This window comes from Malaclemys terrapin, chromosome 5, assembly GCF_027887155.1.
Source record: "Malaclemys terrapin pileata isolate rMalTer1 chromosome 5, rMalTer1.hap1, whole genome shotgun sequence".
Taxonomy (NCBI): Eukaryota; Metazoa; Chordata; order Testudines; family Emydidae; genus Malaclemys; species Malaclemys terrapin.
In genome coordinates this window covers 30,381,097-30,394,841 of record NC_071509.1, presented here as the reverse complement: position 1 = coordinate 30,394,841, position 13,745 = coordinate 30,381,097, and the positions used below count along the sequence as shown (strand labels likewise).

The 13,745-nt window shown below is 41.2% G+C and overlaps 1 protein-coding gene across 2 annotated transcripts in view; it reads left to right on the top strand.

Moving 5' to 3' along the window:
- Positions 1 to 13,745, top strand: part of FBXL5 (F-box and leucine rich repeat protein 5) — a 54,553-nt gene that overhangs the window by 19,406 nt on the left and 21,402 nt on the right. The window contains exons 5-8 of one of the 2 annotated variants that reach the window (XM_054029347.1): positions 2,725 to 2,907; positions 4,189 to 4,314; positions 10,914 to 11,062; positions 11,258 to 11,340. In XM_054029347.1, the coding sequence (XP_053885322.1) occupies positions 2,725 to 2,907; positions 4,189 to 4,314; positions 10,914 to 11,062; positions 11,258 to 11,340 (541 nt within the window). The remainder of the gene's footprint in view (positions 1 to 2,724; positions 2,908 to 4,188; positions 4,315 to 10,913; positions 11,063 to 11,257; positions 11,341 to 13,745) is intronic. The other variant, XM_054029346.1, reaches the window with a different exon arrangement.

Sequence of the window (13,745 nt, the reverse complement as noted above, 5' to 3'; positions counted from 1 at the left end):
TGTTCCACAACATCAGGAATATTGTAATGGGATAGTAAATACAGCACACCCTCATGAAACTGACTACCAAGGATAAAGAGGTACTGTTCCAACTTCAGTCTGTTCATGAAAATCTAACAAACTTGAATTGAAGACTGTAATCCAAACAGTGACAAGATTTGAGACTTCCTTTGCACCACTAAACTGATCAATTTCTACTTTGTAGGCCAAGCTGACAGAGAATAAAATCATGTATCAGAATGCAAAATACATCTTGGTCTCTGACACAGCCTGCTGGAATTAGCTCCTGCCATCTCTATCCCCAAATTCCCACTCAGTTAGTAAGACTTCTACAACTCTTCTGTCCAGAGTTTAGTCAGGTTTGGTATCAAAGTGGTTTTGTGAGGGAAGCATATGTGAAGGTATGTGATTTTTTTTTTTTTTTTTTTTGAAGGAAGCATATAAATTCCACCCATTTTAAAAAATGGAGAAAGTATCCATCACTGATGTCTGTTTCTTGTGCACTGCTACTTTCTTTTGAAATAAAGCAAAATATATATATTTCATCTGAGGAAGATTTGCTGAATGCCTCATTTAAGGTGTTTGTTAATCAAGTGAACCTGTGCATGATTGCATTTTCCTTTCCTGCCAGAGAAATGGCAAGCAGGACATTTTGTTGGACAAATTCCCTGTCTTGTCCTGCACTTATTTCGGAGGCTTCTCAACACAGGAAGAGAGACTTTGCCCCTCTCTGAAAAGTCATGTAAAACATCATGGTTTGATTTTCCTTTTGACAGTTTTCTGGGATACCATTTGTCTGAAGTCTTGTATGCACTTCAGGCTTGAAGCTCAGCTCCAGGCATACAAATAAATTGGTATTCCCAAAGGGAACCAAGATACTAAATGTGGAACCCTGCAGGGTGATCTCCCTTATTGTGCAGTCTTTATGGGAAGCTCTGATCTTAGCCACATCAAGAATGTCTTCTAGATACACAAATTGTTTTATGGGAACAAGTTGGAAATTTGAGTAGCTTGTAGAATATGAATGTCAAGTTAGAAAAGCCTAACTTCGATGACACCAGCAATTCCTGTGGTGAATTGATCAGTTCCGTGGATCACTTCCATAGCAATGTCTTTGGTTGACCAGTTGTCCAGATAAGAAAACATGCATTCCTATTCAGTATTAAATGAAATACAGTATATTCAAGCGGTTGCTAAATGTTTGCAAGCCAACATCATGAATTGAGGGTACTATTGCTGTGCTTACTTAATTAGAAATCTGGGATACAACCTGAGACTGGGCTTGATCCTGATGTGTAAGAATCCATAAGGTTCAGAAGTTGTAGCCTGCTTCCGGTCTCTGGAAGCAAGTCACCAACTACTGGAAAAAACACTTTTGACTTTTTCTTTCGTAACAAACTAGTGTCACTGATACTCAGAATGGTAAGGTAGTTGAACTGTTTTTGAATCTGGTCTATGAGAATTCACTCTTCTCACATTCTGGAAGCACGCTTTCTGGACTCCATTATAACACACTTACCTTTGGAGAAAATCTTATTCTTTTGATGTAATGGGAAAGAATAGCATTACCTCTATGGTTCTGGTGTCTGAAAGACCTATTTAAGGTGAGTATCTCCTTCCCTTTCTGAGGAGCTAAGGAGTAGAAGGAAAAAAGACACCTATTTAGCCTTCAAATCATTTGTACCACTTCTCATAGTCTTTCTTTGTTATGAATGTTCATTTTAAAAATCTGATTCCTTACTGATTGAATTTTTCACACCACTACTTACAGAAATTCCACAGACCTTACCCAGCCAGTAGAAACTATTTCTCTATATATTTATTTTGTAGCAGCTAGTGGTTATGTACAAATTATTTTAAACAATACTTTACATAAATTCACCCATAATGAGGCGTATTAAAGCTACTGATTGTTTGCTAGCAATGAACAGAAACTAAAAACAAAATATGATACCTGTGCTTTAGAGCACTTTGTAAGACACTTACTTGTTTGTTAGTCCTGGCCACTCAGAAGTTTAAAAAGGTATTACCTACACTAGTTAGTTGCACCCAGAAGAGAATGGGGAGCCAAGTGCAAAGATTTGAGGCTTGAAGCATAGAGGATGTGCTTATGTTAGCTTGTCCCAGTCAAGAAGGCTGAGTGCTTGGAGGTAATAAAAACATGATCCCCATTGGACAGGACTAGTTGCAGCTTTCTTGCTAGCTGCAGATGAGAAAAGTCCTTGTGGCTTAGTACAGTATCCTGAGAATCCAGGAGCAGCCATGGTTTGTGTTTTGGCAAAGACAGGCATACGTGCTGTTAAAAGGTGCAAATCCTGCTTCTGCCTATTTCGATAAGTTTTCACTACCACAAAGTATTGCTTCCATTCCACCTGGCTTGAGTAGCATCCAGATCCCTTTCTTGGCCAGACTTTGGAAAGGAAATTAGGCTGTATAATCTGTAAAGGAAATGGTAGGGGTTCAATTGAGTTATTGTGATCTTCAGTGGCATTTATAACATAGAATGGTTAAAAAACAGCCCCCCTTGCCCCATGCCTTCTGAATATTTTTATGTGAAATATTCTTTTAGCTCTTATTACCAAACAAATTGAATGTATTCTTATGTTAGCTTTTAATGCATTTTATCATTGCATCACCTTGGGAAAAATGAGTCCAGCCATTATCACTTAACTGAAGAAACATACGCTGATCTCCCTTTATTAACACACATGTTTTATATTTCAGAAACTGAAGTGACAGGGCATACCACAAATATTACCCATCTTCCTCCTGAAGTAATGCTGACCATTTTCAGTTACCTTAACCCTCAGGAGTTGTGTCGATGTAGTCAAGTAAGCACTAAGTGGTCTCAACTGGTTAAAACTGGATCTCTTTGGAAACACCTTTACCCTGTTCATTGGGCCAGAGGTAGGTGATTGAATTTTTCAGCTGTTTTAAAAACATTTCAGGGATCTGATTTTGGAGATTGCAAAATATAATAAATTAGTATTTTGTGTAATTAATCTAGATTAATTGAGTGTAGGTGCTCCATTTGGTCATGGTGGCATTACACAGTTTAATTTGATGTGATAGAAGTTGATTTTGATAGAGGGAACAACTACAAGCTTAGTTTAATGTTTTATTTTTTTGGTAGTCCTGAAAAGACAGTATATACAAGAATGGACCCAAGTTAAATGAAACAGTAATATGCTAACCCGTATATGATCTAACAATTATGTTAATTGGTAATATATCTTAGTAATCGGAAATAAGGTTAGTATATAGTGTTCTAAATGGTGATATTGTGGCTGCTTTAGTAGTCTTATTGCAGCGGATTCAGAGAAATTGTATAGTAAAAGTGAAATATTTCATATTTTTGTTGCAGGCTTTTCTTGTACAGACAAAGTCTTTAGAGGCTCTTTACATATTGTAAGACTCCAATAAAGGGTACAAGCCACAGAAGCAACAAAACCCCTGTTCCTTTGCAGAGAGCTACAATCGGCATGTCACTGTTTCCCCACAATTAGTAAGAGAAACTTCATATCCAACTGGTTGTCCATTGGAAAAAGCTTGTTTTCTACACAACTGAGTCACGTGTGCAGTGTGTAATTGAAAACTCGTGAGCTATAGCTGTTGGAAGTGTTTTTATTCCAAACTGATCAATTCCTTACCAAGTGACATGACCAATAAAATTGTGAGAATTTCATGTTAGAAAGGAAATTTGTATATTTCATGCAGGTTTTTTTGCTTAGTAAATCGTTAGTTGGTTACACCAATTGTTAAACGAACTGTGTATATATAAATATACTTATTTTGTTATAGAATTTTAGAAACAGGAAATAAAAATTTTTTCAACGAGGAGGACCATTATTTCAGTCCTACTTTGCATTTTCATACTGGACCCTCATGGGGAAATATGAAAAATAGAATCCTCATTAAGAAATAGAATAGTTAACCTAATGGAGATATTGAAATTGTCTCAGGGAATTCTAAAAGCTTTTGAACATTCACTTTAAATACATATACATTTCCTGATGCTTATAATATAATAGTCGAAACCAACTTCAGTTGAAGAAAATAGAAAATCTTTTACTTATATCATGGGATTGTACCCCAATATATAACACATAATTGCTGGAGTTTTCAGTTATAAAGATCAGATGTTTCCTACAGTGCTTTTTCATTTATTTCCTTTTTTTGACTGAGTAGGTGATTGGTACAGTGGTCCTGCAGCTGACCTTGATACTGAACCTGATGAGGAGTGGGTGAAAAATAGAAAAGATGAAAGTCGTGCTTTTCAGGAATGGGATGAAGATGCTGACATAGATGAATCTGGTAGGCAAAATCTAATCTAGAATAAATTTCTATGTTCAGCTTTTCATGATGAAGATGCAAAACCCCCCAGTAGATGTAATCATATAGCTATAATTTTATACAGAGGCAAATGTAGATACTTCCTTTTTAAAAACAGTTTATCTTAATTGATTTTAGTACATACATTACAATTATGAATAAATGAAGAAACATTTTAATCTGGAATGTATACTTTTACCTTGGGCTAGCAGAAAATACTTTGAATTTGGACAGTTTCAACTAACAACTGCAGAATTAAGATTAAACTAATATAATTAAAAGAACACAGGCGCACTGACTCTTGAGCAGTTAGTCAATGTCCTGTACATATTACATGGATAAAATGTTTCCAAATATGGTACTACTTTTTGTTAGGCAACCACACTTTTGTTTACTATAGCAAAACAGTAGTAAGCAGTCACCCTAACCAATGTCTCATAATTTCAATCTCTGTGAAGTTTGCGAAACACAGCACACACAAACTTCCTTTGTCCACAATTTAATGATAGCTACAACATCTTACCTTATTTGTGTTACTAAGGCTTGGATGAATTATGCTCCTATATCTGTTTTGGCTATCCCATTTCCAGCTCCGTACTCAGTTCAGCATGAGCTGAACATTGGAGAAAGGTAAGACCAGGTTTTTTTTTTTTTAATCTGGTCTGTTTGTCAGAAATTCCCCATCTTGAAGACATAATCAGTAGAGTGTGTTCAATTGGTATGTGAGTTCCAAGATAAAACTGACTTTAAAAGTATGTTGCTATTTTCAAGTTTTTAGTCTCAGAATCAAAAGATGCTCTTGGATGCCCAGTTGACTTCAGTAATGCACACTAGTTTTCCTTTCTTTACTATTGGCCCAGAGGCTGCAATTTTGTCTCTTTGTAAACCACATCCAGGATCCTTGCCTTTGTAACTTGTAACTAATTACTGCAACATCTTCTACGCAGAGTTACCAATGGAAAAAGTAATTGGCAGCTTTAGCTAGTACAGAATGCTGTGTTATTCTTTGGAATGAGGTGACCATTATGACCAAATAACACTCTGTATTCTGAATTTTACCAGTTTGTGTCTGTGTACGTTTTGAATTTTTGGTAGCAACCTGTAAAACCCTAAATGGTGCAGAATCTGAAAAAAACCACCTTCTTCCTGAGCAATGTTGTAATAGCTTTCTATTGGGTTGGTTGCTCTTGTTGGTTTCTGGCGTTTATCTCTGTAGGACAGCTAGACAAGTAGAAAACCACACCTCTGGAACCTACTTCCCAGAGTTGAGCAAATTTTAAAGTGCATCATTAAACGTGTTACGTTAAACTTTTCATTTACATTCATATTCTTTTAGGCACAAGATATGAAGCTGTTTTATACCTTAGTGGTTCTTTGAGTACTGTCCCTATGGGTGCTCCACTGTAAATGTGTCTGCATCCCTGTGCTGGAGAACAGAGAAATTGTGGCAGTGTCCTTTGGGCCTGCACATGTGCTTTCTCTCATGTTGCACCATGAGGCTAGCCAGCCCGTGCGGGCTAACCATCCTCAGTTCCTTCTCAACCGCCCTGGCTAGAGACACTGCTATTAGCAGTCCGTTTAAGTTCTTCTGTTTGCAGTTTGCTATTGGTTTTCCCCAGTTCTAGTTGTAGTTCTAGTTGTTATTTCTTTGTTCGTTTTTCCAACCCTTCAAAAAAACTTAAAAAAAACCACAAACCATCCAAATCCCTTTGTTTATCTTCCGGCCTTTTCCCCCCTGGGGACTGTTCCCCTTAGTGGGGTATGCCCATCTCCCTGGGTTTCCAAGAAGTGCCACACTTGCAACGAGGTGATCTGTTGCAGATAAGAGCACCCAGTGCATTTGCTGCCTTGGTGAGGGTCACATACAGCAAAAGTGCACCTTCAGCCAGTAGCTTGGCTGAGATCCCGCAAGGACAGAGAGCTCCACCAGAAAATTATCTTCCTGGAGGCAGCTCTGTGACCTCAGGCTCCTGGCAGACATGAGTCTTCCCCATAACATTCAACTTCTAAGGGAAGTGGGTCAAAGAAACAAGCTGGGGACTCCTCTTGTAAGTCCTTCAAGAAGAGAGTGGGGAAGTGATGAGCGTATTGATAGCCGTAAATGATCTCTATTTTGCTCGGTATCCTCAGCAGCACCAGTATAAGGCTACACCATATGACGGGGACTAGTAACGCCTTGATCACTTTGGCAGGACAGCATATTCCTCTGCCATCTTGCAGTTCTGTGTCGCCAACTAGCAGATGCTCACGACCAAATATAACTATACAAATTATAACAAACTCAGTGACTTTACTGACAAATTACCCGAGGCACATCAGGAATCCTTTAAAGGCATCGTACAAGAGGGACAATTAGTAGCAAAAACAAAGGTACAATTGGGCCTAGTGCCACCGACACAGCCGCTAGGTCCATCTCCACAATGGTGGTGGTGTGATGGGCATCCATGACTCCACTTGTCGGGATTCCTGAAAGAGGTGCAGTCCACGGTGGAAGATCTTCCTTTTGAGGGGATGAAGCTCTTTGCTGAAAAGACCCCTCCCTTCATACCTTGGGCTACCATTCCAGGGCTACCCTCAGGTCACTGGGAATCTATACGCTGGGGCAAAAGAGGCCTTTTAGTTTCCAATCTCAACACAGACCATATGTGGCTCAGTATCAGCCTCAACACCATTACGAAATGCAGAGGAAGAAAAGGAAATTCCTGAAGTGCAAACTGTCTGGTCCGCAAACCTCGTCCCAACTCCCTGCATCTAAACACCACATTTGACAGGCAGGTCAAGGCAGCACGAGATGACGCTCCACAACTGACACAACCGACTGTGATTGCCAATTGGTGGCCGAATGGGTATACAGTATTCTGTGCTGCCTGGGAACATATGTCGGACTGATGAGTTTTAGAGATCGTCCAATCTGGGTACTCCCCACTTCACCTCCATAGCCCCTCCACAACCCCCTTTCCCATCCCCTCATCAGGACCCTTCTCATGAGAGTTTGACAACAGGAGATAAATCGCCGCCTCCAGTTAGGAGCCATAGAACTGGTACTTCAGTGTCTGTGAGGCAAGGAGTTCTATTCTCATTACTTCCTAATTCCCAGAAGAAAGGGAAGTTGGAGACAGTCTTCCAAGGGGAGCAGTGGAGGCAAAAGACATATCTGGCCTCAAGACTAAGCTTGATAAGTTTATGGAGGGGATGGTATGATGGGATAGCCTAATTTTGGCAATTAATTGATCTTTGACTATTAGCAGTAAATATGCCCAATGGCCTGTGATGGGATGTTAGATGGGGTGGGATCTGAGTTACTACAAAGAATTCTTTCCTGGGTGTCTGTCTGGTGAGTCTTGCCCACATGCTCAGGGTTTAGCTGATGACCATATTTGCGGTCAGGAAGGAATTTTCTTCCAGGGCAGATTGGCAGAGGCCCTGTGGGTTTTTCGCCTTCCTCTGCACGTGGGGCTTGGGTCATTTGCTGGAGGATTCTCTGCACCTTGAAGTCTTTAAACCACGATTTGAGGACTTCAGTAGCTCAGATATAAGATGGTCACCTTATTGACTATCATTCCAAGATTGGAATAGGGAGACTGGTTTTTGGCCCTCAACCTCTAGGATGCCTACTTTCACATCTTGATCCTACCAGCTCACAGACAAATATTTCTCTGTTCACTTTGGGACATGACCATTATCAATACAGAGTCCTCCCCTTTGGGCTGTCATCAGCCCTGAGAGTATTTTCCAAAGTTCTGTCAGTGGTAGCCACTCACTTTTATGCTCGCAAGGGATAGTGATTTACCCATACCTAGATGACTGCCTCCTCAGAGTCTGATCTCTCCAGGAGGCCCACAAAGCTGTCAGCACTACAATACACTTGTTCACAGAACTGGGTTTACAGGTCAAGACCCAGAAGTCAACGCTTACCCCAGTGCAATGCCTGGAATTCATTGGGGCCAACCTAGATGCCATACAGGCCAAAGCCCTCCTACCTCCCCACTGGTTTCTATCCCGGGCTTTTCTCATAGACGCTATTCAATACAGTCCAGATTCTGGCCAGACTCTGCCTCCAACTCTTGGGACACATGGCAGCAGGCACAGCAGTGATACCACACGCCAGATTCCACATGCGATGCCTCCAACTATGGTTCAGTTTGGTTTACAGACTGGACGAACTCCTGTCGCTCCCCACCAGGATCAAAAATTCCTTAAACTGGTGGAAGGACCTGACAAATGTGTCAGGAATCCCTTTCTCACACATGTCACCGTTGTTGGTTCTTACCACAACACATCACTCCTAGGGAAGGTTGCACATTTAAATGGCCTCACAACACAAGGCAAATGGTCACCTTCAGAGATGTCTCTACACATCAATCTCTCAAACTGAGAGCGGTCAGCACGTCTGTGCCCATTTCCTCCCACTGATCACGGGATCACATACAAAGATCCTAACAGACAACATAGCCGTAGTAGCTGGGACGGCTGGGGGCAGCTCGCCCTCTCTGTGCATGGAGGCAATGAGACTATGGAACTGGTGCATCTCTCATAAAGTTACTTTGTCTGCTATTTACCTCCTGGCTATGCAGAACTTGATAGTGGACAACCTCAGTCACAAATTCCTGCACGATCACAAGCGAGAGATGCACTTGTCAGTATTCCACGACTACTTATACAATGGGCAACACTATCCATAGACCTGTTCACCACTTACCAGAACAAGAAGTGTCCACGCTACTGCTCCAGGGAAGGGATGGAACAGCACTCTCTGGGTGGTGCTCTTCTTCTCCCCTGTGACAAAAACCTTCTTTTTACGCCTTTCCTCCATTTCCTCTTCTGCTGAAGGTCCTGCTAAAAAAAGAGAGAGAGCTCACGTCATCCTGATTGTCTCAGCCAAGCAGGAGCAGACCCGGTGCCCTTATCTGACACAGCTCGCGACATGCCTGCCAATCTCTCTCCTGACCTTTGCACACCACCTCACACAAGCCGAAGGGTGTACCCTACATGCCAACAGGGAGATTCTCTGCCTCAAAGCATGGCTTCTACTTGGTTTCAGAACCTAGAAATGTCATGCACAAAGGTATTACAAGAGGTTCAGTTACACAGTAGAAAGTCCTCCATACGACGTACTTACCTGCAGAAATGGTCTAGGTTTCAGACTTGGTGCATGTCCCAACAGATCTCTCCAACATCAGCAACTCTTCCACATGTTCTAGAATATGCTTTGACTCTTAGAGTCAGAATTATCCCTAAACTCTCTTAAGGTCCGTCTAGCAGCTATTACAGCCTTTCACCATCCCGTAGAGGGATATTCTGTGCTGTCATACCCAACAACTAAAAGATTTATTAAGGGTATAATAAACTCTTCCTTCAACCTCGACTCCCTACTTCCATGTGGGAACTAAACGTGGTATTGAAAGGGCTGACTAGGCCCCCTGTGAACCCATGGCCACCTGTTCGCTAGCCTACCGATCAGTGAAAACAGCCGACCCAATAGCAATTACCTTGGCCAAAAGGATAGGAGAGATAGCAGGTCTGATGGCACATCCTCCTTACACAGTATCCTTTCCAGACAAGGTTACAGTCAGGCCGCATCCAAAATTAATTCCTCAGGTAACCTCCCCATTTCACATGAATCAATCAATTCACCTTTGAATCTTCTACGCTAAGCCCCACCAAGCCAATAGGGAGATTATACTACATATCCCACATGCTAGGAGAGCTGTGGCCTTCTACCTTGATAGGATAAATGCCTTTGGGAAGTCCCCTAGACTTTCCTCTCTGTGGCAGGAAGATCCAAGGACTCAGCGATATCAGCCCAAAGACTCTGTGTGTCTTGAATTGTGTCAGACAGTGCTACCAAATTCATAACGTGACCCCCACCTTCTAGACTTGATCTTGTGGAATGTGCACAGATCATCTCCTCATCTGTCACTTTCTTCAAAGATGTCACTATCTCAGAGATCTGCAGAGCGTCGACATGGGACATGCAGAACACTATGCAATCTCTGGAGAGTCTCTGATGCCATACTCTGATCCACAGTACTGTCATCTTCAACTGATCCGACTCCGAAGTCCCAGTCCTCCAGAAGGGATACTACTTGGGAGTCATGTACAGTGGAGCATCCAAAGGGACACTACTTGAAGAAGAAGTTACTTACCTTGTGCAGTAACAATGGATTTTCAAGATGTGTGTCCCTATGGTTGTCCACAAACCACCCTCCTCCCCTCTACTTTGGAATTCTCGTTTATGACTCTGTGGTAGAGAAGGAACTGAGGATGGTTAGCCCATGCGTGCTGACTAGCCTTGTGGCACAGCACGAGGAGGGACAGCACATATGCTGGCCTAACGGACACTGCTACGAAATTCTCCAAGCAGCAGCACAGGGATGCAGACACACCTACAGTGGAATACCCATGGGGGAGACATCTCGAAGAACCATTGTTGCTGCATAAGGTGGGTAACTTTTTTTTTTTTTTTTTTTTTTTTTTTTTTGGTGGTAAATCTTGTATTTAATGTGATATGGGGAGATGAACTCTATAAATCTCTCTAAATACATTATAAAGTCTTAGGTTTCTTTCTGGTTTATTTTCAGAAGAGGCTGCAGAAGAATCACTTGCAATTAACATAGCACAGATGGAAAAGCATTTACTCCATGGCTTAATTCATAATGTTCTCCCACATGTAGGCACTTCAGTGAAAACACTAGTACTAGCCTACAGTTCTGCAGTTTCTAACAAAATGGTATGTATTGTCAGCAGTAATACGTTTGAGTGTACAGGCTATAATTAGTAATAATATATAATTGGTGTGCTTGAGTCTGTATTGTCAGTGAAGTTGAATTGCAACTCAAACGAGTGTTCATTTGCATGTTGGCTGAGAGACTTTTTAATTGTCTACGTTATTTGCATTTTCTTTATTTTTCATTTCCTTTGCTAGGTTAGACAGTTCTTGGAACTTTGTCCTAACCTGGAACATCTGGATCTCACTCAAACTGATATTTCAGACTCTGCATTTGAAAGGTTAGTTATTTGCTTTTAAAAACTTTATCTATAGCTTTTCCAGTAAAAAAAACAAACCAAACCTAGAGCAATACAGTAACTAGTATAGTAATTATACATAACTTGCATTCATCCATAACCAACAATCAAACTAAAGCAACATTAATATTCTACTTAATATGGCAGGCAAAGCTTATAACTGTGGAATGGACCATTTTGAAAAGACTTCAAACGTTTCAGTATTGCACATAACCCCAGTGAGTTGCAACCCTTGCATAATAATCTTATGGGTGTAATGTTAACACTTAATGAATGTAATCCGTACTTACTACTACTTTGAGCGCTAGACTGGGTATTTTCTGTGGGTGCGGATACGCACTGTGTGCCCGTGACTGGAAATTCTTCAAAAATAGCAGCTGTTTGCAAATATGCTCTCGCTGCTTCCATGATCCCAACCAAAAACATTTGGGGCCATGCAGGCCAACAGCCTCTCGAGTTCCATTCTACCACTTGCAGTCTGGAATGGAACCATTCTCTGTCTGTAGCCTTTCCAACTTTCCTGCTTGATGATCGGTTCCTTAAATAAATTTTAAAAATTTATTTAGGTATTTTATATTTAGATAGGTAGCTGTAGTGATAGTTAGTTTGACGGTAGTGGGTTCCTCTCCCTTCGTTCCCCCACCATTTGGGGCACCTATTATGCCCAATGTTCCAGATTTCAGAGCCTGGCTGGCCTGCCCCCATGGGTTCCCACTGAGTGACCTGCACGAGAGCTGTCTGTACTACCTTGGAGAAGCACAGATCCCCCTCAGGTATGACATCTGCCATGCCTTTCCTCAGTGTACTAGGCAGTGTCGGAAATTCAGACTTGTAAGTGCTTTATGGAGTTCTCTGTGAGGCTCTGATTGGACCTGGTGCTCTCCCACTCCATATTTACTGTATCTGAGCCTCCAGGTAGCATTCCTCCAGAACCGCAGCCCTTCAGTTGAGTCTTTCAAGAAATCTAAGGACCCCACTGAATGGACGTATGAAGAAGGCCAGGGTAAATACCCTCATAAGAAGAGGAATAAATCACTTCAGAAATCCTCCAAAAAGAGGTTTATTTCTTCCCTTCCTCAGACCCCACCTGATGCCCCAGAAAGGGTACATCCAGACCTTGCAGGGAGCAGAGGCCATTACACTGGTCTACAATTTATGAGAAGTCGTCTGCTTCAGAGATAAAATGTGCTATTTATTATGTATTTTGATGTGCTGAATTCAAATATGACCATTAAAACAACTGATTGGCTACTGTTTCTAAGATATTTAAGTTTTTACATTTTATGTCTATGTATATTGTGTAGATAGTAGAGTTTTAATCATAAATTGTAAACCTAGGTCTTTTCATGTGTTTATGGTTGCTTTACATGATAATATTTCACCTGTCCTGTTTATGTAACACTTTAAAAATCAGCAAAAGGGTTATATAAATAAAATTTATTATGAAAGAAAAGGCAAAAAGCTATTATGTACATAGTTTAGTCCTATTCAGTGTCTACTCAGCGCTTCTTGGCTTCTCTCTTGTATTCATTAAATGGAGCATCTCCTGTCACTATCCAGCAATAGTCTGCAAGCACTGATGGGCTCCATTTGCCCTGATAGCGTTTCTCCATTGTTGCAATGTCCTGGTGAAATCGCTTGCCGTGCTCCACAGTTCGGTGGAAAAAAATCTAGATGAGAGTGCAAAAAATGTATCTTTAGTGACATTGTGCAACCAAGGCTTTTGTATGCCTTGAGGAGGTTTTCCACCAACAACCTGTAGTTGTCTGCCTTGTTGTTTCCGCGAAAATTTATTGCCACTAACTGGAAGGCTTTCCATGCCGTCTTTTCCTTGCCACGCAGTGCATGGTCAAATGCATCGTCTCAAAGAAGCTCACGAATCTGAGGACCAACAAAGACACCTTTCTTTATCTTAGCTTCACTTAACCTTGGAAATTTTCCACAGAGGTACTTGAAAGCTGCTTGTGTTTTGTCAATGGCCTTGACAAAGTTCTTCATCAGATCCAGCTTGATGTGTAAGGGTGGTAACAAAATCTTTCTTGATTTGACAAGTGGTGGATGCTGAACACTTTTCCTCCCAGGCTCCAATGACTGTCGAAGTGGCCAATCTTTCTTGCTGTAGTGGGAATCTCTTGCACGACTATCCCATTCGCAGAGAAAACAGCAGTACATTGTGTATCCAATCTGTAGACCAAGCAAGAGAGCAACAACCTTCAAATCGCCACAAAGCTGCCACTGATGTTGGTCATAGTTTATGCACCTCAAAAGTTGTTTCATGTTGTCATAGGTTTCCTTCATACGGACTGCATGACCACCTGGAATTGATGGCAAAACATTGCCATTATGCAGTAAAACAGCTTTAAGACTCGTCTTCGATGAATCAATGA